This window comes from Octopus sinensis, linkage group LG11 (assembly GCF_006345805.1).
Source record: "Octopus sinensis linkage group LG11, ASM634580v1, whole genome shotgun sequence".
Lineage (NCBI taxonomy): Eukaryota > Metazoa > Mollusca > Cephalopoda > Octopoda > Octopodidae > Octopus > Octopus sinensis.
In genome coordinates, this window is record NC_043007.1 from 60,693,146 (window position 1) to 60,720,913 (window position 27,768).

At 37.1% G+C, this 27,768-nt stretch overlaps 1 protein-coding gene across 8 annotated transcripts; it reads right to left on the reverse strand.

Moving 5' to 3' along the window:
• Positions 1-3,152: 3,152 nt before the first annotated feature.
• LOC115217019 (solute carrier family 35 member E3) lies at positions 3,153-26,940 on the reverse strand. 8 transcript variants are annotated; one of them, XM_029786551.2, is made up of 7 exons: positions 26,392-26,940; positions 21,331-21,441; positions 17,263-17,415; positions 13,076-13,158; positions 11,482-11,594; positions 10,422-10,545; positions 3,153-3,343 (listed from the first exon to the last, which is right to left on the reverse strand). In XM_029786551.2, the coding sequence occupies exons 1-6, from the start codon at positions 26,776-26,778 to the stop codon at positions 10,439-10,441; spliced, it is 954 nt and encodes a 317-aa protein (XP_029642411.1). In that variant the 5' UTR covers positions 26,779-26,940; the 3' UTR covers positions 3,153-3,343; positions 10,422-10,438. The 8 variants fall into 8 exon arrangements, with proteins under 8 accessions (XP_029642411.1, XP_029642412.1, XP_029642406.1 ...); XM_029786552.2 differs by having other exon boundaries at positions 10,475-10,545; positions 26,392-26,939; XM_029786546.2 differs by having other exon boundaries at positions 10,417-10,545; positions 26,392-26,939.
• Positions 26,941-27,768: the final 828 nt, after the last annotated feature.

Genomic DNA, 27,768 nt, shown 5'->3' on the forward strand with positions numbered 1-27,768 from the left:
CATTTTCTGTTGTAGTTTTCGCAACTTGCAATCAATTTTCACCAAACTCATGGTGAAGCTTAGTGTTACCCTAAGGAACTTAATTCTGTTGTTAGTTTTCCATGCAATACCTTACCATCAGAAAAAAATCGATAAAATCATGTCATTTTGGGAAATCGCATTCAAATTCAAGATGACATATTTTCGACAATATCTTTAACAAATTGGCAGGAATTTTTTTGAAATTCACAGTGAGCATCATGTCCCTTTTGATTCCAATAGGATACGTTATTACTAGAAAAAATCGGTTAATTACATCATATATGGCACACATAGCAAACCGATTTTTCTGATATATTTTTTGAAAGTTCCCATGAATTTTCCCTACACCGATGTTGGACATCAAGTTTGCATTAAATGTCAAACTAACGACCAGCAACGTAGGGGGATTTACTTCCATGACGCACCTGGCGGCACTGGCAAAACCTTCGTCACGAAACTAATTCTGGCGGAGGTCAGATGCAACACGGACATTGCCCTGGCTGTAGTTTCCTCTGGTATTGCGGCCACATTGCTTCTGGGTTGCAGAACTGCCCACTCTGCCTTCAGACTCCCGCTCGATCTGGCAAAGTCCGATCTGCAACATCGCCAAGAACTCAGAACATGGGACGAGTGCACTATGGCACACAAAGGCGCCCTTGAGGCACTGGACTGGTCCCTGCAAGACATCAGAGACTCTACGGCCCCCATGGGAGGATTGACGTTACTTTTTTCAGGAGACTTCAGGCAGACTCTACCTGTTATTCCTAAAGGAACCCGTGCATGCGTGCCTTAAGTCGTTAGCTCTTTGGGCACATGTGCGGCCCTTGCACCTCCAAACTAACATTCACACGCAGTTGATTGGTGACAGCGGATCCGCTGCATTCTCCAGAGACCTTTTATCGCTCGGTGAAAATAGGATGCCGGCTGCGTTCAATTGGACTCGCTTTGCACCACTGTCGACACCCCTGCTAGCTTCCGGGACGCTGTCTTCCACAACCTACAAAACAATTTACGCGACCTAAAATGGCTGGCAGGCAGAGCTATTCTCGCACCCAAAAATACAACCGTCAGCTACTTGAAGCTATTCCTGGTGATGTCCACGTCTACAAATCTGATAATTAAATATATTTTACTGCTGATATATGCAAACATGTATGCATATATAGAACTTCTTGGTGTACTACATGTCTACAACCATGTGTGCATATCTGGGTATGGATCTTATATGTCATCTGTGTGTGTATATCTATTATTTTGTGTTTATTTACTATATGTTGCCACTTACATGTATTTTATAATATGAACGTATGTATCTGCGTATATACGTTTTGCATACACACACATATATATATACAGCAGACCCTGCCAAGCTTGCCGATTATCCTGTTGAATTCCTGAATTCACTTGAACCGCCACACATCCTGAAGTTAAAAGTCTGCGCGCCTATTATGCTCATCAGGAATTTGGTTCCACCTAAACAGTGCAACGGCACACATCTGGTTGTGAAACATTTGGCACCACATTTAATAATGGCCACAATACTTACCGGTTGTGGGAAGGGAGATGATGTCATGCACCTTCAACCGTCGGGCGCTGACCTACCAATCCATTTCAGGCGTTCTCAGTTTCCTGTTAAACTCTGCTTCACAATGTCCATCAATAAATCCCAAGGCCAAATGCTACAAGTCGCTGGGTTACATTTGGGCGAACAGTGCTTCGCCCATGGTCAACTCTACGTGGGCTGTTCACGCGTTGGGAGGCGCAATGATGTTTTCATGTTTTCGCCCAAAGGGACAGCTAGAAACGTTGTATACACAGAAGTATTGGAGTGAAGAGAAGACATTGCAACCTACACATGCGCCTTCGTTCCCTAGAGGGATTAGTCGTTGCCTACTGGAGGCTCCCGAGCCCCCTTTCGCTAGACTTAAGTTAGGATTAGGTAGGGCTTAGCTGTGGTCCGAACCTAACTTGTGTTGTGGGGGGGGGGGGTCAAAAGGGCCGGCATGTGCAACCATATCACCTCTGCCTGTCAAACTCCCAACCCATGCGTTCCCGTCGTGACACTGATCTCGCAGAACTGGGTTGGGTGTGCTAAACAAAACCAGAAAATGCACTTTGACTGTCATAGATTTTCTTCATGCATGCAAGGGAATGGTGCCTTAATGCCTTTTAGGCTTCATTTTACAAAATAACGATTCAATGAGTACAAAAAAAGGGTAAAAAGGTAAAGGGCATTGCCTATCGACAAAGTTCCTTACATACCCGGGCTATGCTGCTAGTATATATATATATGTGTGTGTGTGTGTGTGCGTCTATACATCTGTACAGATGTGTATATATATATAGATGTACATGTATAGTATAGTAGATGTGTGTGTGTATATATATATATATATATATATATATATATATATATACACACGTATATATAGATTTGTTTATGTATGTATGTATATGTGTTCGTATATATGTATGTAATATGTACACATATACATGCATACATATATTTATACATGTATATAAACACACACATATATATATAGGTCAAGGTGTGGCTGTGTGGTAAGAAACTTGGTTCCCATGAAATGAAAAGTCATAAATTTCTGATGTTAATGAAATTTCAACCACAGGTAGTTGACATAAATTGAGAAGTATTCCCAAAGTTTCCGCTTCTCACGAGGATTCTAAGACTCCCTAATAGGGGCTTAACTCTCAGATTTTAGTCATTAGTTGATGGAAGCTTGTTGTGTGTATAAGGTGCTGATCTTGATCTTTTCTATATGACTGTTGTATATCATGTAAGCTGTGTAAAAAGATCAATAAGCAACAGGTTTAGCCGGAAATGAATATACACACACACATCTACTATACTATACATGTACATCTATATATATATACACATCTGTACAGATGTATACAGACGCACACACACACACACATATATATATATATATATATACTAGCAGCATAGCCCGGGTATGTAAGGAACTTTGTCGATGAAATGCAGCTGAATCAATAATTTATGCCTTTGATTTTTAATAATTTATTCTAAAGGAAATTGTAATATATTGTCCCATGCATGCAATATGTCGTCCAGTTCAAGTGTTTGCCCAATAAATACAAAACAAGAATGAAGGCATCGATATTATATTTTCAAAGAAAATTTCAATACATTTGATATATATTCAGCAGTTGAATTAGGTTTTGGATCTATGATCACCATAAAATAAAAATACAAAGATATATGTTCAATGATGATTATATTTAAAAGTTTGCTTCCACGTTCATTAGGTTACTGTTCTCAGAAATATGTATTCAACCGCTGAAAGAAAAAAAATGAAACAAAACAAAAAAGAAAATTAATACAGGCATAGCCATGTGGTTAAGAAATTCACTTCACAACCATATGGTTCCAAATTCAATCCCACTGTATGGTATCTTGAGCATGTGTCTTCTACTCTAGCTTTTGAGGTAAAAATTTGATAGACAAAGACTGCACAGAAGGGATGCTGATAAATCATAGTACAAAAATTACCCTATGGCATTCAGTTATTAGAGTTATGTTCTTTTAAGCTAAAATTAGTTTATGTTATCACTCTCTAATTATGGGAATATGGCCAGTATAGATCTGGGAAGTCCATAGTTCAAATGAGGACTCAATATACAGTTCCATAGTGTATATTTTATTGTAGTGAGAAGTTCTTATGAAGAGCTTTTCTGCTTCATGGGTCTAGTTGATATATGGAATAGCTAATAAAGTACTAAATCAATATAATCAATTAGAAGTCTTGAAAGTGATGCCTCATTCCAGAAGAGTGAAACCAGTCCTAGAATATAAGGCAATGTTTAATACTAATGAATTTTGTTTTCAGTTAGCATAATTTATAACAGAAGAAATAAAGAAAACTTTGGGATGGGAGTGAGAAAACTAAGTAAATGGGATGAATGAGATTGGTGTGTTGAAAATAAGGGGCTTGAGAGAGTGAGTGTATTCCAGGAATATATGTGAAAGAATAAAAGTGCTACAAGAATGTAGACAACTAAAATCATACAAAGCTAACACATTGAAGTTGATATTTTAAAAACAAAGACAACTATACTTCATGGTGGCCATTTTTGATAATCATAAAAAACAAAAACTGATTATATGGACTTTAAATCAATATAGACTATATCACAAAAGGCCATAATAATGAGACAGAAAGGACTTGTGTTTGTAATTGTATCAGATTGTCCCAAACCAAACAAAGAAATGTTTCTTCAATACTCATTTCTGTATCCCACTCATTTTCAATTTGTTCTATTACAATAGACACATGACACTTTATTTCTAAAGTAGGAGAAAGCCAGCTTTGTTTTATAGTAATTGCCTTGCTTTTTTTTTACAATCCTTTGACTAGGCATGCAAGGAAAATATCTACAGGAGATGGGAAAAGTTGATTGAATTAATCTTAGTATTTTATATAGATTTAAGGCTTGTAAATTGTATAAAATAATTCGTGTGCTTATATATACATTTTTTTTTTGATTTATGTATGTATGTGGATGGTTGGCTTTGTATGCATTTAGGCACCTACTTCTTGAGTCAATTAATTGTAATAGGCTTATTTAGAGAGAAAATGTGCAAATAATGAGAAGCAGAGTTAAGTGCAAACAAAGTTTAAAAATGGAAAATAGTTACAATGAAGGCACATCATGGTGATGATTTGAACATTTTCAGAAGTGGGTGTCAACAAAGAAGTCAGCTCTTTTTGTTTTTTTACTGTACGTAATGAATGCTTGTAACAGGGCTTACAATTCTGTACACATATGAAGCAGAGAAATTTTCATGTTACCCTTTTGTTAATAAGATTGTAAAATCATCTCTTAACAGCACCACCTCATTATAAGAGGTGATTCTTAATGATTATTTTTATAAACTTATAAAGGATAAAAATAAATGTAAAAAAAAAAGTAGTATCACATGGAGAAGAGCATGCTTTCTCTGTAAGACAATTAGATAAAATACACCAAAAATCATTCCATCAATACTGATCATAAAAGAAAATAAATAAAAATGCAGAAAAAACAATCCCACTTTGGTATCAAAATAACAAGGTTTAGTTACTGAATTAAATGAGAAAAGTAAGCAAATCTTTCATAAAATTACATTGAGAAATATTATCAAACAGAAAATTATTTATTTTTAGGAATTCTATATCTAATTCAGCAATCAAAATAATGTTCAGATCACTTGCTTAATTGCAGCACATGTCTTTTGAATTTATAATTCCTTATATCTATTAACTGCATTTGTGAGGAAATTAAATATTTTTCTTCATGAGGCAAAAACAAAATTGGAAATTTAATTTTAATCCTTGAAGTTACATATAAAAATCCTTGTGTATTGATGAAACAAATTTACCAAAATGAAAACTATTATATTAAACAGAGCATCACCTTATGAAACATTTAAGTGAAAAATATTTTCCAATCCTCAAGAACTCAGCTAATAATTTTTGTCTTATGTAAGAAAAATTTTAAATGTTACAGGCAATAGAAGAATAGAGCAATGAAAAGGGTCACAATTGTCAAAAAATGCCTAGATAAAAATGTCAACACTTAATACTGTATGGTATAGCATTGAAGACATAAGCTACAAAAGTGTGATTGTGATATTCCTTGTGATACAAGAAGTTATAGATTTGTTAGTTATGTTAATTTACATCTGCATACTTGGGAAAAAATTCATGAGGCTAAAAGATTTTAAGAAAAGTTGTTTAAGCAAGTTTCTCATCAACATACAGAACATAAATCCTTCCATACCTTTTAATCAATAAAAGCCAATTTCCAAATTGCTAGGTTACAAAAAAAAATAATTGGTCAATTGCACAGCAATTACAATTTAAAATTAATACCTTTTGATATGGCCAGTTTTACAAAGTAAAAATGTGTTGTTAATTGTGCAGATGCAGACTGAGTGAGACTCTGCTTGACAGGCACCAAGGAGGATCCAAGAATATACCAACCGATGACAACTACAGCAACATATTGCAATGGCACATTCCCCACATCTGACCTGACAGACAATTATTACAAACTGATTCTTGTGAGAATTGAATTCAGAACAGTGAGGCTCTGGTGTAAATACCATATTCAGTTCTCTACTGTCTGCACCTTAAAGCAAATAATTCATACTTATTTACAATGTCCATTTTCTCAAAGACTTTTCTTTAATTCAAATAATGTGTCGCAATTGTATTTTGTTGTTTGGCATGGCTGTGTGGTGAGAAGTTTACTTCCCAACCATGATTCCAGGTTCAGTCCCAATTCATGGCACCTTGGGTGTCTTCTGCTATAGCCTTGGGCCTTGTGAATGGATTTGATAAGCAGAAACTTAAAGTAACCCATTGTGTTTGCCCCACCTCCTCTCTCTGCTTGAAAACTGGTGTTGGCACATTTACATCCCAGTAACTTAGTGATTTGGCAAAACAGACCAATAGAATAAGTACCAGGCTTTAAAAAAATAATACTGGGGTTGATTCATTTGACTAAAAAATTCTTCAAGATGGTGCCCCAGCATGACCGCAGTCTAATGACTGAAACAAGTAAAAGATAAAATATACCTGCAGATATTTATAATTTATAACAGTTACATAGTGTCTAAGTGGATAATAGTTACAAAAGAAAAAAAAAACGGTCTCTTGACTGAACTGGAAGTTGGCTCCTTGTATACTACAGATCTCTGTATCTTTGATAAAAGTATTAAATCTCAATGTCTCAATCAATTACGCTGTAAATTGGTAGCATATCACAGGAGTGGCTGTGTGGTAAGTAGCTTGCTAACCAACCACATGGTTCCGGGTTCAGTCCCACTGCGTGGCATCTTGGGCAAGTGTCTTCTGCTATAGCCCCGGGCCGACCAATGCCTTGTGAGTGGATTTGGTAGACGGAAACTGAAAGAAGCCTGTCGTGTATATATATATATATGTGTGTGTATATGTGTTTGTGTGTCTGTGTTTGTCCCCCTAGCATTGCTTGACAACCGATGCTGGTGTGTTTACGTCCCCGTCACTTAGCGGTTCGGCAAAAGAGACCGATAGAATAAGTACTGGGCTTACAAAGAATAAGTCCTGGGGTCGATTTGCTCGACTAAAGGCGGTGCACCAGCATGGTCGCAGTCAAATGACTGAAACAAGTAAAAGAGAAAAGAGTATACAATGTACCGCATAGAGCTATGGGAACACAGTAAAATGGATGTGTTCTTCACTAGCTTGCTGTGTTGAGTTTGAATTCTGATATGAAAACTTTTGTGAGGCATGGGTTCTATGAGCTCTACATACCACGAAACCCTTTTCACCTGAATACCACACAAAATGCTTTGCAATTTTCCTTTCAGGAATTCTTTACTCATCCACATTTTTCTTGCAGATGTTCAAACTGAAAATCAGCTGCATCAGTCTCATTTGTCTGGGAGGGCCTATAAAGATAAAGATAACAGGCCCTGCCCCTCCTTCCTAGTCTAACTCAAAAAAATATATAAAAAGGAAAATTCCAACTATCTCTTAGGGTTATTGAATTCACAATTACCATGTCAATAGTATTTGTTCAAGTATCGTCTTAGTTAAAGAAAGATTACTCACTCGATGCTAAAGAAACCTGCAGAGTATAGACATGACATGCTATTTTACACTTTCAAGACCCTTTTTGGTTATGAATGACCATGGGATTGCACCTAGATGTTCCCCTCCAAGGTGCAAGTCTGGGCAAGGTTGTTTATGGAAGACCAGCTGTAGTCCATGCATACCAGCCTCCCCTCCTCATACCGCCAATGTTATCCAATGGAAAGTCAAAAGCCAGTACAACTTGGTACCAGTGACATCACAAGCCATTTCTACAGTTGAGTAAAGTGTCTTGCTCAAGAACACAACACACAGCTCAGTCCAGGAATCAAACTCATTACCTCATGATCGTGAGCTTGATGCTCTAACCACTGAGCCATGTGCCGTCACATATAACCACTTCTGGACTGACATATTTTAATATGAGTAAATGCTTTTGGAAGTATTTGATTAATAAAAATGTATTTCATGGATTAGTTAAAGTATTGTTAGAAAGAGTTAATTTTAATGTGGAAATTGAGGTGTCTCATTGAAAAAAATCACAGGCTTAAGTTTGAGTCCACCAAATTTACTTCCTTGAAAAAGTCGCCATTTTTAATAGTTCCTATATTCTTGTGTATGTAGTTGTAAATTACTGTGTTTACCTCCACCAGCTAAGCAAACTAGTTAACACAGATATTTTAAGGGCTTTGATATCAGTTTTTCATGGGCTAAAAACAAAACAGAAAATAATAAATGCTTAATTTTTATTTTTACTGTTAGCTATATAATAAGACATAAATAATAAAAAAATGTTTTTTTAATTTAGTGCCTGATTTATATAAAGTAATGTACAATGATTCTAGTGTTTCTGAATGCTATATATATATATATATATATATATATATATATACATACTTTTATTAAAAGCTGCAGAATCTTCACAAAACTGTTACTCAGCACTTCACATTCCCATTCATCAGACAGTTTTGCCATGAATACTGAATTTTAAAATCATGATAGGACAGATGATATAACATGATATAATATAATTTAACTCAACAAATAAGCATTTAAATTTGAGAATGTGGCTGATTTTCAAAACATAATGGTGCAATTTTCATTATAAGTTGAGTGGTTGGGGGATGCAAAAATTAACAGTAAAATATAAATATAAATATTATGATAAGATTGAAAATAACTTTGTGTAAAATGGAGACATATATAATGGGTCAAATATGTATTATGCATGAATGTCATAGACTTCCTATTTTGCATTTAACCGTGTTTCACTTTTAGTGGTTCTCACAACTGTTACTGCTTGATTTACTTAGAACTACTAAGACATCAAAAGCACACAGTTGGGTTAGTATTGCAAAAAATTACTTGTTTACTAACACAGATAGTGCTTAAAAGTTGCTGTTTTTCTCAATGACTAGCATCACAGCTTAATCAAGGTTGACCAAAGACTATGTCATCAATCAGTGCTAGAAAAATAAGCAAGATGCACAAAATTCATTCAAAATTGGAATTCAAGTCATAAATCTAATAGAGTCAGGATAAATTTAGTATAAGAAAGATGTTGGATAAAGAAATAGATTTGCATTAGCATATGAAATTGTCTGTTAATGACTCTCAAACTAGATTCCATCCTCATCAATTTTTTTGACCAACCCCCACCCCTGCCACACCACCATTATCTAATGAGAAAACAAAATAGATTGCATCTATATAATTCTCTTTCTTTAGTAAGGTGTTGAAAAAAGCTCAAAACAATCTTAATTCTGATCAGCAATTTGTCTGTCCCCACCCTCCACTTCAATCATTGCACCCCATGCACCAAAGAGAACCACTGATGTTATTTTTCAGGGAGATAATCACAGGGTTTTTTTTTTTTGTGATATGATTTTTAAAAAACATAAAAGAATGCTTGAGAAAAGCCTTTAACATCATTGTAACTGTTTATCTCCAGGTTAGACCTGTTCAAGCAAACCTATGATTCCAGCTGTATCCATCTTGTTTTTAGGGATATCTAGGACTAAATTATCTATATCCTCCCTATTTTTTAAGTAAAAGGGTGTAATTTGAGGTTGCTATTTGGTTGCTATTTCTAGGAGGTTGAGTTCCTCTCTCTTTGACATGTTTGAATGTTCTGATGGGCAGCAAGGAAATTAGGTGAAGCTGAATGGATTGTGAAACCAAAAGTACTAGGTCGAAATTCAGTGAGAAAATGATCTGCTTTTGAAATCCTCCCAATGTCAGTCCTTTAAGCAACAAGATTGGTATTCAAGATTGAGTTCCATTAGGAACTTGTAGCTAATGTAATTCTCATACCAGAATTTTTATAAAATAAGTAAGTGCCAAACCTCTTAGTGTAGTCTCAACTTAATGGGTTTAAAAGTCAAAAAAGCAAAGAGTATTAAGTAACTTTAATAATCTAGCAAGACTGTAAAATTAATGAGCCAGCAAATACTTCCTCAACAAACATCCTACCATTTTTAAAATTAGCGACAATTCTCTGAAGTTCTCAAGTGCAACAGGACAAAATGGTCATAACTATAATCCTGACCAAACATTGATTTTCAGCACATACCAAGACTAGGATTTATGTGTGATTAACTACTTCCAAGCTATGGGCTTATTCAAGAACAACTACTGAAGACTTATTTAATAATAATAAGAAAATAGTAAAGTTAGAAAATATAGCTGAGAAAGAGATTGTTTTTCCATAGTTTCTCCTGAATGCTGCCTAAAATAGAACCTGACAAAGAGACAATTAACATATTCAAATGGTGTACACACAACAAAATCTTACTGTACAGGGTTGATGGAATATGCTATGAAATGACAGAGTTAGGGTCTTTTTCACTGACATTTGTCTGTAGTGGTAATGTATTCTTTGTCTTTTGATCTGCCATCTTTATGTGCGTGTAAAGAATAATACCTGAAAGAAAGAAAGAAATTACATTAAAAGAACTATGCATTAGTAATAAAACCGATAGTTAGCAATCTTTCCAAGTTTTCAATTAAAAACACTTAAAATTTCTTATTATTGGCACAGGTTGCAGACCACAATAACACATTAGTGAAGGGTCAATTTATTGTACTTTTAAGAAGACACTTTCCTTTTTTTTTTCAATCTTTAAAGCTAAAAAACTGACTCGACTCTTACTGGTTAAGATCATCCTGCTCTAAAAACATCTACCTAATAAGTCATACCAAAGTATCAGAATTTGCAGAAATATTTAACTATTTCATAGATAGCAATTATATTGAGAGAGCCATTTTAATCCACATAACTCACAAACACTATCATATTCACTTTTAGCTAAATTTTGTGGTGTTAAAATTTTCATCAAACATCTATGACCTGATCACTGACACAATTCCACTCATCTGTTGAGCTTTTTAAATCTCAGAATTCCACTCCACCCCACCTTTATGGGGTCTGGTTTTGAAAATCTGGAGATGTTAACAACAAACATTTTAAACATTAACATTAAAATGGTGATTTCTCAGAGCTGATTACTTATATACACTACATATATACATGTATGTTGATGTATTTGGTATTTAATCATCAAGCCAGTGGGATAAAAGGCAAAGTCAGCCTTAGTAGGATTTGAACTCAAACAAAAACCACAAGTTTAGCACATTTCCATTTCTACTACCCACCATCCTAATGATAAAAATAATTTTTCACATTAGGACAAGACAACAATCAATCTTACTGTTACTGTAAGATTGTTACTGTACTGGCTTCAGTTATTTTTTTATTATCTCCATACGTACATGCATGTATGTATGAATACAGCAACAAATAAAATCCATAAAAAATTTGTTTTCAACAAAAAATTGTGACAAAGTATTCTAAACTTACCAGAAAGAGTGATTAAAATTCCCAAGAGTTGAAGAAAATGTAATGATTCATTAAAGAACAGATAAGCACCAAAAAGAATCAGACAGAATTTCAGGTGGCCCACCATATTATAGCTGAAGGTCAGTTAAGAAAAGAAAAAGAAAAATTTGCAAAAATAGAACAATATACAAAGTTTAAAATTTTACTGGTTTTTAGAAATGTGGAAGGGAAAAACTACTGCCATCATTAATGAAATTGCTTTAAATAGTATTAAAAGAATGTCATACAATTTTTCATTTTCAATATGTTAGAAGAATGGGGGTCATGATTTTTGTAAGCCAAGTGAGACAGATGGGATTAATGTAGCTGACTACTATAACCCAAGCATCTCAGGGAAAAATGTGAATGGGAGTTTGTAAAAGACATCCGAGGACCAGATGGAAATGTTAAACCAAATGGTATGTTGGTAGATAACACATCTGAAATTGTTTGCAAGGTGAATCCTTTGAGATTGTGAAGTTAGTTATAGAAGGATAACAAGTTGATCCCATCTAAATCACATTGTAGTTTGTCCTATATTCATCTGTACTTGACTCTTACCCTATTCTCACTTTTTGGTAACTATGAAGTAATAATAATAATAATTAATGATGATGATGGTAATGATAATGATAATTTCTTCCACTGGCACATGGCAATGAATTTTGAAGGAAGTTTTAGTCAATAAATCAACATTGGATGGCTGAGAGGTAAAATCGATCCCAACATGATTTGAACTCACAATGTAAATAGCAGAAACTAAATATTGAAAGATATTACATCTGATGTTTTACCAATCAATACTGACATCACCTACTCTTATTGCTATTTATCCAGAAGAACAATAAACAAAATAAATTTCAGAGGTATTTGAAATTAGAATGGTGGTGTAAAGCACTCGTGCAGGGTCACATAAAAGCACCAGGGTGGTGCCCATGCAATGCTATGTAAAAGTGCCTGTGTGGTGCTATGTAAAAGCACTTGTGTGGCACCACATAAAAGTGCCAGTGCAGTGCCATGTAAAAGTACCCAGCACACACTGTAAAATGGTTGGCATTAGGAAGGGCATCCAGCCATAGAAACCATGCCAAATTAGACTGGAGGCATTACCAACACCAGTTGGTTCTTGCTTGATGTTATTGAACCACCAAGAAAAATGAAAGGCAAAGTCCATCTCCTACTGGATATGAACTCAGAATATAAAAGGACAGACACACTTTATTTGGTATTCACTCAGTTATTGAAAGTGATGCAGTTGATTAAATCAATCACATTATATGTTTAATTTTTTCTCCCCTCAAACATCGAAGGATGAAATGCTAAGTTGGCATTTGCAGAATTTGAATTAATTTCCTATAAATCACAGAAGCACTTTATTACATGTAAAAACCATAACATTCACAACAAAGACTGGCAGTTTTCTCTGTTGCTGTGTGTGCCATATGAAGAACTGCAACAAGTAGCAAAGAGCTGCACAGAAACAAACTCAGCTAAAAAAAAACCAGCACAAAAAAAAAAGAAAAATAATTTGTATGAAAATGTCAAGATCAAGTAAACAAGTCAAAGTGAAGGATACGTAACAGGTGATGTGTTGCCAATGATCCAATAAATAGTCAAATTGATTAAAAATGCTACAATACTAGACAATGTAACAATCCCCTGAAAATAGAAAAGAATATTGTGTAAGACAACATAATGTAAACGAATGTTGTAAAAGAAAATACAAACTTCCTCTAAAATAATTTTGAGGTTAAGCCCAAAAGAGTGCTTGTAGATTTCACAAGCAAAGTATCCAAGACTGGCTTTCTACTGAGATTATGGTAATCTATAAAGAAGCATATATTTAATCACCAAAGGGTGCACACATGATAACAATTGTATAACATTTTAAAGAAATATAAGTTCTAACAATTATTTGTTTCCTATATATCACAATATTACAAAAACAATTAATGGTGTCTTAGCCAGTATGGTAAAATCCATTTACATAAGCAATGAATCCCTGTCATTGCAATCTTTAATCTTTGTCTGATTATAACTGCATCTCAGTTTCTACTTAAAACTGCTATTTTACTGCTATTTATTCTTTTGTAGAATAAGGAAACAGCTTCAGGTTTTGCTTAAAAGGTACAATGCTTTGCTAATGGAAAGCTCTAGTTATAAAAGATAGTAGACACAGCACTCAATCCTTATCATTTCACCTCTTTTTTCCATGCTTGCATGGACTGGATCAGTCTTCTCTAGCAAGGTACCTTACACCTTTGTGAAATTCAACATCTAAAGTTAGCTTTCAACATTTGTTCCTCTCTCAAGTTCTTTCTACTTGGTTTACTCAGCAATTCTGCAGCCATCCCTCATGTGCATGTGTCTATATCAGTGCAGTTATCTCTCTTGCACACAACAGCCAATTCTTCTAGTAGAACATAACTTGTTTTTTCCCAGCCTTTGTATAAAACATCATACAATCTGCTATTCACTTCTAGAGAGGATTCTTTTGTTGCCAACAGAAAATAACAGCTCCCTCAACTTTTTTCACTATGCCATTATCCTAGTTCCTACACTGTCCCAACACTCAGCTCCTAACTATTAGGTCATTAAGGTAGCAGATGTTGTCAACCACTTCTAGCAAGTCTTCTAAGCATCTGAAAGAAAATCTACCTCAATGACTTCTGTCTGAACCTGAAAATATGGAAAAAGTGTTTGTGTATGTGCATAAGACCCAAAATAACGTGGTGGTGGAACAATATTGTTGACTGGGCTATTAGACAAAAGAAACAGGCTTGGAAGGCTTGGAAGAACGAGGGTAGCAGGGAAGTGTATCAGACTGCCAGAAGGGAAGCTAGGAGACAGGTCTATCTAGCCAGAGGGGAAGCAGATAAGAGAAAATTTGCCAATGTCCTGCGCCGTGAGGATGAAAGACTTGAGGCATTTCGTGTTGCAAGACAGTGTGTGAGAGAGAATCGTGATGTGGTAGGAGAGAAATGTGTTTGCAAGGATGACGGTTCACTTGCGCTAAATGAGGATGCAAAGAGAGAGGCTTGGAGACGCCACTATGAAAGGTTGCTGAATGAGGAAAATGAATGGGATAAAGAGAGTCTGCCGAATGTTGACCCAACAGAGGGACCAGCTATCCGAGTTGATAGTTCCGTGGTAGCTAAGGCAATTAGAAGCATGAAGACAGGGAAAGCCCCAGGCCCATCAGGAATTACTGCAGAGATGCTCAAAATATCTGGTAGTGTCGGCTATAGCATAGTCACCCGTATAGTTAACCAGGTGATACACGAAGGAGTCATACCCAATGACTGGTGTAGCAGCATAATAGTCAACTGCTACAAAGGTAAAGGTGATGCCCTAGATACAAATAACTACAGGGGCATCAAGCTGTTGGATCAGGTAATGAAGGTTACGGAGAGGGTTATAGCCCAATTAATTAGAGAGAGAGTAAGCTTAGATGATATTCAGTTTGGGTTCGTGCCAGGGAAAAGTACCACTGATGCTATATTCCTGGTAAGACAGCTGCAGGAGAAATACCTAGCCAAAGGTAAGCCCTTGTACCTGGCTTTTGTTGACTTGGAGAAAGCCTTTGACAGGGTCCCCCGATCCCTTATCTGGTGGTCAATGAGGAAACTAGGGATAGATGAATGGTTAGTGAGAGCTGTGCGTGCCATGTACAGAGACGCTGCTAGTAAGGTGAGGGTAGGCAACGAGTACAGTGAAGAATTCCGGGTAGAGGTTGGGGTCCACCAAGGTTCAGTCCTCAGCCCCCTCCTATTTATCATAGTCCTCCAGGCAATAATGGAAGAATTCAAGACAGGATGCCCCTGGGAGCTCCTCTATGCTGATGACCTTGCTCTAATTGCTGAGTCACTATCAGAACTGGAGGAGAAGTTTCAGGTGTGGAAACAAGGATTAGAATCGAAGGGCCTTAGAATCAACCTAGCCAAAACCAAAGTCCTAATTAGTAGGAAGGTGGACCAACCACAAACGACTTCAGGTAGATGGCCCTGCTCGATCTGTAAAAAAGGTGTAGGTAGAAACTCTATAAGGTGCACCAAGTGTAAGCTATGGACACATAAGAGGTGCAGCAATGTCAAAGGTAGGCTAACTGGGAAGATAGTTTTCGTATGTGGCAGATGCTCAGGAGAAATAAACTCTGGAAACGTGCAGAGACCAACTTCTACCACGTTCCAGGGAGACAAACTAGAAGTAGTTGATAGCTTCCGCTACCTAGGAGACCAAGTCAGTAGTGGGTGTGGGTGTGCTGAAAGTGTAACGGCTAGAGTAAGAATAGCCTGGGCAAAGTTTAGAGAGCTCTTACCCCTGCTGGTGACAAAAGGCCTCTCGCTCAGAGTAAAAGGCAGACTGTATGATGCATGTGTACGTACAGCCATGCTACATGGTAGTGAAACATGGGCCGTGACTGCTGAGGATATGCGTAAGCTCGCAAGAAATGAAGCCAGTATGCTCCGATGGATGTGTAATGTCAGTATTCATAATCGTCAGAGTGTAAGTACCTTGAGAGAAAAGTTGAACCTAAGAAGCGTCAGTTGTGGTGTGCAAGAGAGACGGCTGCGCTGGTATGGTCATATGACGAGAATGGCTGAAGATAGTTGTGTGCAAAAGTGCTACACCCTAGCAGTTGAGGGAACCTGTGGAAGAGGTAGACCCAGGAAAACCTGGGACGAAGTGGTGAAGCACGACCTTCGAACTTTAGGTCTCACCAAGGAAATGACTAGAGACCGAGACCTATGGAAGTATGCTGTGCGTGAGAAGACCCGGCAAGACTAGTCAGGCCATAACCCGTGGCCCCTACCTGGGACGTAGTAAGTCCACCTGTGCATACCTTCCTTCTTGTGACACTTGTGAAGACCTGTTGAGGCAAGTGAAAATCAAATCAAATCAAATCAAAAAATTAAACAAAATCAAAATAGATGAACATCAATGGAATTTGTATCTTTGTGGTACCATCCAAACGTAGCCGTAGCCAGTGCCGCACCGACTGGCCTCCATGCTGTGGGCACGTAACAATCACCATCCGATCGTGGCCGATCGCCAGCCTCATCTGGCTCCTGTGTCGGTGGCACATAAAAAACACCATCCGAGCATGGTCGTCTGCTAGCCTTGTCTGGCACCTGGGTCGGTGGCACATAAAAACACCATCCGAGCGTGGCCGTTCGCCAGCCTCGTCTGGCACCTGTGTCAGTGGCACATAAAAACACCATCCGACCGTGGCCGTTCGCCATCCTCGTCTGGCACCTGTGTCGGTGGCACATAAAAAACACCATCTGAGCGTGGCCGTTCGCCAGCCTCGTCTGGCACCTGTGTCGGTGGCACATAAAATCACCCACTACACTCTCGGAGTGGTTGGTGTTAGGAAGGGCATCCAGCAGTAGAAACACTGCCAGATCTGACTGGCCTGGTGCAGCCTTCGGGCTCCCCAGACCCCAGTCGAACCGTCCAACCCATGCTAGCATGGAAAGCGGACGTTAAATGATGATGATGATGATATATAAATCCCAAATCATCAATGATATGGTTCTGTCTCGCTTGCTGTCCCATTGCTAAGAGTTGATCTGACTCTTAATTCTAGCAATACTGGTGCTGACTAGCACCCTCAGTCACCTTAGTGATGTCTCTACTTGTGCATATATATATATACATATATATACATATATCATCATTTTAAATCCATTTTCCTTCATATTTGCATGAGCGGGGCTATGCTCAAAAATAAAGTTTAAGAAATAAAACGGAAATACATACTGCTGCATGCAGATTCCAAGGTGGTAATAAATAACTGAAAACTGGTTCAAAGAATGGAATTATGAAAAGGAGCATCAATGTTGAAATTGGTGCCTGGTAATATAACAACTGCATAGAGTTCACTTGTAATTCATGTTGTTTTTCTCCAACCCACTGTGGAAAGAATATAAATACAGATAAAATATTACTGTTGTTATAGAAACATTTGACAAAAAAAAATGCACACACACACAGCTATGGGGAAATATTACCTTGCTTGGAAATGGGTGAGGATTAGCAACAGGAAAGGCATCTGACAGTAGAAAATCTACCTCAACAAAGTCCATCTCCCAACCACATGGTTCCGGGTTCAGTCCCACTGTGTGGCACCATGGGCAAGTGTCTTCTACAATAACCCTGGGCTGACCAAAACCCTGTGAGTGAATTTATTAGACAGAAACTGAAAGAAGTTCAGTGTGTGTGTGTGTGTATTCACACAAACACACATATATCATCATCATCATCATCATTTAACATCTATTGTGTGTGTGTGATTGTGTCTCCTTGTTTTGACATCACATGATAGTTATAAAATGGTGGTTAATGCCATACAAGTAGTGTCATTCATTTCCAATCTTCTGGTTATGGGGAAATATTTCATTGCTTGGATACAAGTGAAGGTTGGCAACAAGACATTAAGAGGATCATGATGATGATGATATATAAACAGGCACAGGAATGGCTGTGTGATTAAGAAGCTTACCTCCCAACCACTAGCTTCAGACATTTCATAAAGAATAACGTTGGCCACTAAAAACAAGGAAAGAGCACTAAAATTAAACCAGATCTTATCTATCAGGAAAATCAAAAATATAAGATAATATTACATATATATGATTGGTTTTCCCCCAGATTGGTGAACGCAATATTTAGTAAGCTAACTCTTATGCAAATGATGAGCGTCCGCTTTCCATGCTAGCATGAGTTGGACGATTTGACTGAGGACTGGCGAACCAGATGGCTGCACCAGGCTCCAATCTGATCTGGCAGAGTTTCTACAGCTGGATGCCCTTCCTAACACCAACCACTCTGAGAGTGTAGTGGGTGCTTTTATGTGCCACCAGCACGAGGGCCAGTCAGGTGGTACTGCCAACGGCCATGCTACAAATGGTATTTTTTACATGTCACCTGCACAGAAGCCAGTCCAGCGGCACTGGCAATGACCTCACTCGAATGTTTTTTCACGTGCCACCGGCACAAGTGCCAGTAAGGCGACGCTGGAAATGATGATGCTCGATGGTCCTTCTATATTTAATCTAATTTTGTATGCTTTTAGATAAGTTTACTTCTTAAGCACATAGTTTCAGGTTTGATCCCACAGTATGCCAACTTGGCTAAATATTGCTATTCTAGCTCAGGGTTGATCAATGCCCTGTGAGGAAATTTAGGTGACAGAAACTGCAGGAAGCCTGTTATACATACACACATATATAACTAGGGGTGTGATTGGTGAGAGCTGTACAAACCATGTACAGGGATGCTGTCAGTAAGGTGAGGTTTGGTAACAAGTACAGTGAAGAATTCCAAGTAGAAGGATGGGTTCACCAAGGATCAGTCCTCGACCTCCTCTTATTCATCATAGTATTCCAGGCAATAACAGAAGAATTCAAGACAGGATGCCCCTGGGAGCTCCTCTATACTGATGACCTTGCTCTAATAGCTGAGTCACTACCAGAACTAAAGAAGTTTCAGATGTGGAAGCAACATCTAGAATCGAAGGGCTTTAGAGTCAATGTTGCAAAAACCAAAGTCTTAATAAGTAGGAAAGCAGACAAATCACAAACCCCATCAGGTAGATGGCTCTGCTCAATCTGTAGAAAAGGTGTAGGTAGAAACTATATAATATGCACCTAGTGTAAGCTATGGACACATAAGAGGCGCAGCAATATCAAAGTAAGTTTAACTGGGAAGATAGTTTTTGTGTGTGGCAGATGTACAGGTGCAATAAACATCAAAGATGTATAGAAAACAGATTCTATCACATGCCAGGGGAAAAACTAGAAGTAGTTCATAGCTTCCATTACCTAGGTGACCAAGTCGGTAGCGGGGGTGGATGCTCTGAGAATGTAGCTGTTAGAATAAGAATAGCCTGGTCAAAGTTCAGATAGCTCCTACCTCTGCTGGTAACAAAGGCCTCTCACTCAGAGTGAAAGGTAGACTGTATGATGCATGTGTGCAAACAGCCATGCTAAGCAGTAGTGAAACATGGACTGTAACTGCTGAGGATATGCATAGGCTTGAAAAAAATGAAGCTGGATGTGTAATGCCAGTGTGCATACACTACAGCGTGTACACGCCCTGAGAGAAAAGTTAGACATAAGAAGCATCAGATTTGGTGCGCAAGAGAGACGACTGTGCTGGTATTGTGCACAAGAGAGACGACTGTGCTGGTATTGTCATATATTGTGTATGGATGAGGACAGCTGTGAAGAAGTGTTGTGACACCGGAGGGAACCTGTGGAAGAGGTAGACCCAGTAAGACATGAGATGAGGTGATAAAGCACCTTTGGAGATATGCTGTGCGTGAAAAGACTTGGCAAACCAAGTGAGATTGTAGCCGTGGCCAGTGTCGCATAACCGGCCTGTTTAAAAGTACCCTTCAATGGTCGGGCAATATGCTGTGCTTGAGAAGACCTGTTGAGTCAAGTGCCACCTGACTGGCACCCATGCCGGTGGCATGTAAAAGCACTATTTGAGCGTGGCTGATGCCAGTGCCAGTGGCACATAAAAAGCATCCACTATTCCTAACGCCAACCTCTTGGAGTGGTGGGCGCTGAGAAGAGCATCCAGCTGTAGAAACCTTGCCAGATCAGATTGGAGACTGGTGCAGCCTCCTGACTTGCCAGTTCTCAGTCAAACCGACCAACCCATGCCAGCATGGAAAGCGGACGTTAAACGATATGTATGTATGTATGTATGTATATATATATATATATATATATATATATATATATATATATATATATATATATATATATATATATATATATTCCTCGTTGACCTTATGACTGGTCTCTACGCTTTCATAGACCTATTGGGAAAATAATCACGAAGAGCAACCAGCCGTAAAATTCTGCCTCAAATAAACCCCATGTCCATTCAAACCCATGTTAGCATTAAAATAAAATATGACCAGTAGGGCTAAGGGAGAAGTAGTTGATAGAGTTACCTCCCTTGTTGGGTCTCTCCCCCGCCCCACCTTTTTTCCTTTTTAAACACTCGTAGAGGAAACATTTCTCTTCTAAAATGCATCTTTTATTTGTTCCAGTCATTAGATTGTGGCCATGCTGGGGCACCGCCTTGGTGAATTTTTAGTTAAATGAATCGACTCCAGTATCTCGGTAAATAGAAGTTTTTCAACTCTGAATATTACATATATATGATTGGTTTTCCCCCAGATTGGTGAACGCAATATTTAGTAAGCTAACTCTTATGCAAATGATGAGCGTCCGCTTTCCATGCTAGCATGAGTTGGACGATTTGACTGAGGACTGGCGAACCAGATGGCTGCACCAGGCTCCAATCTGATCTGGCAGAGTTTCTACAGCTGGATGCCCTTCCTAACACCAACCACTCTGAGAGTGTAGTGGGTGCTTTTACGTGCCACCAGCACGAGGGCCAGTCAGGTAGTACTGGCAACGGCCAGGCTCAAATGGTATTTTTTACATGTCACCTGCACAGGAGCCAGTCCAGCGGCACTGGCAATGACCTCACTCGAATGTTTTTTCACGTGCCAGTAAGGCGACGCTGGTAACGATGATGCTCGATGGTCCTTCCATATTTAATCTAATTTTGTATGCTTTTAGAACGGTCAACAGAAAATATAAAAGAAACGTATAATATCTTGTTTCACATATAATTGCCACCATGTGAAATTGGTATAGTGATTCACCAACTTTATTTTCATTTCACATTTTTTCTATGTACACATTACTGTAACTTTACATTTGTACTTTGAACTTAGGAAGCATGGTTCATGTTTTAATACTGTTAAAGAGAAAACTAAAAATAACTGAATAAACAACTTACCACTTGATAGAGTGATGTAACCAAGACTCCAACAGTTGCAAAAATGACTCCTAAATGATTGTACTTGATGTCATAGTAACTGTTTAAGAACACACCAATGGTGATAGGGATCTTGAAATAAAATAGAAAATATAATTTGCAAGGGGAAAATAATAGTGTAAAGTAAATGTAATATAATCAGTTGAATCAGAAAATTTTAGTTAACACACTAACATATATAATAATAAGACCAGATTTAATGATTATAGATAAGGAAAAGCAAAGATGCTTACTTATTAACCCATCATACCTATTTGATTCCAGGATCGTAAAGAAAGAGGAAGAAAAACAAACAAAAAAATTCCTTAAAATTTGAAATAGGAAGAATTTGGAGCATGCAAGCATGCAAACAGTAAAGGTTGCACCTGTAATAATTGGTGCATTGGGAACAGTAAGCAAAGATATAGACAAATGGCTGAAGGAGATTGAAATAGAATGCTCAGTGGCGCTCCTACAGAAAGCTTGTTTCTTAGAGACAGCAAGGATTATCAGGAGGGTTCTTAGACTGTTGAAAACTTGTGGATACCTAAGGTTACAGGTAGTATCCCACATAAATTCTACCAAGAATAAGACCAAAGTGAGCCAAACCAAAATAATAATGATGATGATAATAACAATATAAAGGAAATCGGAATAGAGTGCCCAGTAGAACTGTTACAAAAAGTTTGCCTCCTTGGCATGGCCAGAATGATCAGGAAAGTATTAAATAGTTGAAAAGAACAGAGAGCATGGTACCACAGGCTACAGATAGCAAGCCCACTACACATGCAAGACTCCAGGAGCTACAACAAAACCTAAGATAAAACAAATGAAGATGATGATGATAAAAATAATAATGGTCTCAAATTTTGGTACAAGGCCAGCAATTTTGGGGAAAGGTTAAGTTGATTACATTGACCCCAGTGCTCAACTGGTACTTGGGATCAATATAATAATAATGGGTTTATTATATAGAGCTCAGGTGCACTATAACTCATCAGAGAAGGGTAAAAGAGAGGACAGAGGGTAGCAATAAGTAAAGAAAGACTGCAATAAAAGCTAAAATTGCATGCAATAGTACACAGAATTATACACAAAAGACAAAAGTGTACAGTAAAAGAATCACAAACAGAAAAAAGGTGCATAGACACATCAGGAATAATTTTGATGAATTTCAAGAACCATAATATTTTTGAAGGATGCAGTGTCCTGACAGAAAACAACTAACATAGGTAGTTTATTCCATGCTTTAACAATACAAGGCATTAAAAAATATTTCTGAAAGTTATGTGCTAAGCTGGGATTTTTTAAAATATTTTATAAATGTGTCGATAAGAGGTAGAGATATTGAATTAAAAATGATGACCAAAGTTGCTGTTGGAAAGATGGCAGATAATCTCAAAGGCTTCTAATGATTCAGCAGCTGCTGCTAAATGTCAAAGCCTTTGTGTGTTGATATCCAGACACACCCAGAGAAGCAACACATTTAGGATATGGTAAGCAAAGATGGAAGATATTCATCTAGCTGTATGCCTCTAGACAGCTTTCACTAGATGGATATCCTAGGAAGTGAGGGATTTCAGACTGGAGATGCAAACTGTAAGTGTAGATGAACAATAGTCATATATAATAGATAGCTGATGTAAAGCAATACTATAAGCTGTAGTAATCCCGCAAGGATCTGTTAGCATGTTATGGGGTAATGAATTTGATTGAAAATTGATTACAGATTTAATTACTTAAAGATCAGTGAAGGATGTAATAATTCAAAGTTATGCAAAAAACATGAAGAATTTTTTTCCAGCATGCATCTGAACCTGACAGTCCACTTGATAGTCCATCACTTCTAACTTTATACCTCTCTGCTTGTATATTAAGAGAGTTAAGGTAATTATTCCTACCTCCTTTTAACAACAAATTAACTTGAATGGTATCCAATCTGAAGATTATGTGTTCATATATTTAGAAATATGCAGCAATTCTATCAAGATACCATGGCCATTACTTGCAATAATGAGAAACCTAATAGTTTTTAACATATATGTGCAACCAAGTCACCAACAATCTTAGCTCCACAGAATTTACTAAAACAGATCAGATTAGTGCCATATGTCTACAAAGCTCAACTTAATGAATTAATGGGAGACATTAATGAAAGACATTTTGTGTGTAACTGTGGCACATGCACATGTCAAAGAATTTCAGAAAACAGGTCTTATTATATATATATATATATTCCAAGAAAGTTAGAGGTTGTGAATCCAACCAACTAAGGGATAATATCTATCATATCTATCCAATATACTGCTGGTAGAATACCCAATTATTAATACACAAGTGTTTTTATTGCATTGAAATTACATTACAGAGTGTACTAAATGGGTGGGGGTAAAGAGATATTTTACCATTAATTTATAGAGCAATAAGGGGGGATCAATAGGTGGTTCATCAACTTTTATGTTGTACATGTATGCATATTCTTGTAATTGTCATTTTAGTAAATAAATAAATAAATTGACATAATACAATGCCTAAAAGTTGATGAACCACCTATTGATCCCCTCCATTTTCTTATTGCTCTCTCTCTCTCTCTCTATATATATATATATATATATACATATATATATAGTGCACATATTTGAAAGTACTACAACTCCATGAAAACTGTGTTGAGGCATCTTTAATCACTGGTTCACACAGAGGTGACAGTATGCTCATTCCTAGAATCTCACTGAATCCTAGTGATACCAACACTCATCACATTATAAAGGATTCAATTTGACAAAATCAAAATATTCCTGAAGCAACCAGCGCTTACACAAGTATCTCAATAATGTCAATGTTCATACATTTAACAGAAATGACAATCAAGACATGGAACAAAGAGTGACTTGAACAAAAAATGTCATTTATTTTGAGGTTCTTCATATATTTGTTGCTTTATATATAAATATATATATCCATATGCCCCAAAACAACAAATGTTTGAAGACCTTGTGTGTGTACATATATTCTCTTACTTGTTTCAATCATTTAACTCCGGTCATGCTAAAGCATCACCTTGAAGGGTTTTAGTCAAACAAATCGACACCAGAACTTATTTCTTAAGTCTAGTACTTATTCTACTGGTCTCTTTTGCAGAACAGCTAAGTTATGGTGATGTAAACACACCAACACTGGTTGTCAAGCAGTGATGCAGGGGACAAACACATACACACACACATATATATACATATACGACAGGCTTCTTTCAGTTTCCGTCCACCAAATCCACTCACAAGGCTTTGGTTGACCCGAGGCTATAATAGAAGACACTCGTCCGAGTTACCACGCAGTGGAACTAAACCTGGAACCATGTGGTTTATTTTGTATAATGATCGTTTCGACCCATCTGCGTAAAAAAGAAAGACCAATACCAAATCCATCTTCTGTTTACTTAATTATTATTATCTCAACTAACACTTCGGAATTCCTGAAGTAGATCCAACTGAAATATACCTCAATTGAGGATGACACCAGGTAGCCCAAACCATACCAGTGCTTTACTCAACACACCAACACACTACTCGACATATACCCATTAGTCCAAAATATATATATATATATATATATATATATATATATATATATATATATATCATGGACTCTCCTGTCGTTAGACAATGTATGAGGGTTCGGCAATTTCTTGCTGAACAACCACACAGATGATTTGTTTATAGTGATCAAATTTTTGTGTTCAAATAAGCTCACTCCATCCATCATATCGACGTTACCTGTACAGGTGCACCATGTGCCACATGTCAAATGATGAAATGATCTCAAAGCAACGAGAAATGAAGTTCTTTGCTCAAGAACACAACGCAACGCCAGGTCTGGGAATCGAAACTACGATCTCGCAATCGTGAGTGCAACATCCCAACCACTAAGCCATGCGCATCCATATATTTACATAGCTCAAAGGTTCCTAACCTTTTCACTACCAAGGACCTCTTTTATTTAAATGAATTTTCCCACGGACCCCAGGAAATTGAAAGGTTTGTCAGCTTAACTTGTTCACGGACCCCCAGTACTAGCTTTACGGACCACAGGTTGGGAACCACTGATATAGCTAGACGCATCACACGAATCCAAAGAAACTTTTTAAAACAAAATAGAGGGGGTGGAGGGCATTTTCGGCAAATATAGATTCGTATACATAAGGCAACCACTTCCGTGTGAGTGCTGTCCTGGAATAATGTAATCGTCTGGAATGCAAACCAGCTGCATTTGTCCTTGGGACAGTTAGGTGGGTTGACCCTATATACGGCGCGAGCACTGCCAAAAAGGGCATAGAAGACCAAAGTAATAATTGCGATGGGACGGGAGAAATTCAATAGGTAACCAATATAGAGAAAGGATGTAACAAAGAAGTGACACTATGGATAAAAAATGAGAAAATTATCTTCAAATTAGGAGAAACGGCGAAAAAGAAAAATAACATTAATGTAAAAGGGAGAGCAGTTTGTCTTCAAAGTTGGCAAACATAAAAACATCCTCAATCTAGATATATCAAATACACAGATTAAAAGTTTTTTTAGATTTTAATACATTTTGGTTTTATTCGACTTCTAATACTGTTGATGTGTATGATAAATCTGTATAACTGACAAAAAGATAATTCAGGAAAATATATATTACTCGCGCTCAATTATATTGAAAATCATAGAAATTTCATTATTAAAATTCGAATAATTCCTAGATGTCCGTTAATATCTTTATAATTTCAATTGCATGTTTTAAAATATTAATTATATCAGTGATAGATTGTATCGTCTTACAAGTTATGATGGATGGCATCCATGCACTTAAATGCTTGTAAATCAAAATATTAAATGTAAATCAAAATTTTTGCAAAAGTATCTATAAATTGTTTTCGTTCTACAGTGGAATTTCCACGGTCTTTGCTAATAAATTTGTAATGCGAGAAAAATATCGTAATTTAACAGAATGTTTAAATGAAAGTGCTATGTGATAACAACAGAACATGTGATTGATGCTACTTACCAATGTCGATTTGACATATAACGAGAAATGTTTATGGTAAAAATACGTCTGTATGAAAATAATACACGGTGTTGTCATTGCCTTAATGAGTTGGTAAGTACCGACCGAGTTATACTGTAGTGAAAGGTTTGTGAAGACCACATAACCACAAAAAGAAGCGGCCAGTGGCAATAGATCTAAGAAGGGAAGACGTTTCGGCTGGAAAACATTGAGATGCTGACAAATAAACAAACCCACAGAAGTGACGAAGAAATGAATACACGTCAAAGTCATGTTAGGAAAGGCATAATTCACATATATAAGTTTGTTGAGCAAGACTATCACAATAGAACAAACGAGGTTAAGAGATAAACACAGAGTAATTAGTTGCGATGTGGGAGCGGCCATGTTTCCAGTCCGAGCTCTCTAATGTCACTCAAGTTTTCTCTCTTTCGTTCACACGGTACCCTAGACCACTTTGCCAGCAGGTACCCGGCGTAACAGTCTCTCAGTTGTTGACAAGCTGTTTATTCAAATACAATTGCTTATTCCTGTTCGAATGTTTGGTTTTTTAAAGTATAACAACAGCTATATTCAACTTTTCCTAGAAACGTGCACACTGATACTAATTAAACATTTAGAGTAATAAATATTTTTCTTTTCTTTTTTTTTACCGAAAGATTGTGTTAACGCAGCCTCTCAACTAAAGGGAAAACAAATTACGTTCCAAAAGTGCGAAATACACTGTTAGTCGATGTAATATATATTTTTAAAATTCTATTATTCACATAAAAAGAACACAATTTTCTAATCATATAATGTTTTGCTATCTAATACTCTTTACCAGTACATTAAAATCACTCTCGAAGAAGATGGTACAATTATAGTCATGCACTACAAATTTCACCATCATTGTCCTCAATATGACAGTAGTCAAAAGAAATTTTGGAAAGTGGTGTAACGCAAGGGACTTTCAACTTTTCTTTCCGGCACGCCCCTTCGTCACATTTGGCAGTGTAAAACAACAGTGCGTAGTGTAAAACAATTATATACAATAGAAAAGGCAGTAGACACATATTATTTGTTATTAATTTAACAAGTTCAAACTTGCTATGGTCAGCTGGGAGCTGAAAATTTGTTCAAGCTGTGTCATTTCCCACATAAAATCAATCAACGATATTTAATTTTAATGAATAATGACAACGGACTGCGACATCTGGCTGTTTGCTGTGCTTGAGAATACATATCAAGCTAAGAAAAATTGTGGTTGTCAATGTTTACAGGCAAGTTCCCTATATCCTTCTACAGCTGAGCGATTCTAATCTTGCAGACTCATGGGTACTGATGCTATGTAAAAAGTATCCATGTTGGTGCAATGTAGAAGCACCCATGCCAATG

Bases quoted from the DNA above. Each gene is read 5' to 3' on its own strand.
- LOC115217019 (XM_029786551.2), bottom strand. From the start codon at position 26,778: ATGGCCGCTCCCACATCGCAACTAATTACTCTGTGTTTATCTCTTAAC. The intron at 21,442-26,391 runs GTAAGTAGCATC...TTTTATTTCAAG, and splicing joins TATATGTCAAATCGACATTG to ATCCCTATCACCATTGGTGT. The intron at 10,546-11,481 runs GTAAGTTTAGAA...TCTTTCTTTCAG, and splicing joins AATTTTAATCACTCTTTCTG to GTATTATTCTTTACACGCAC.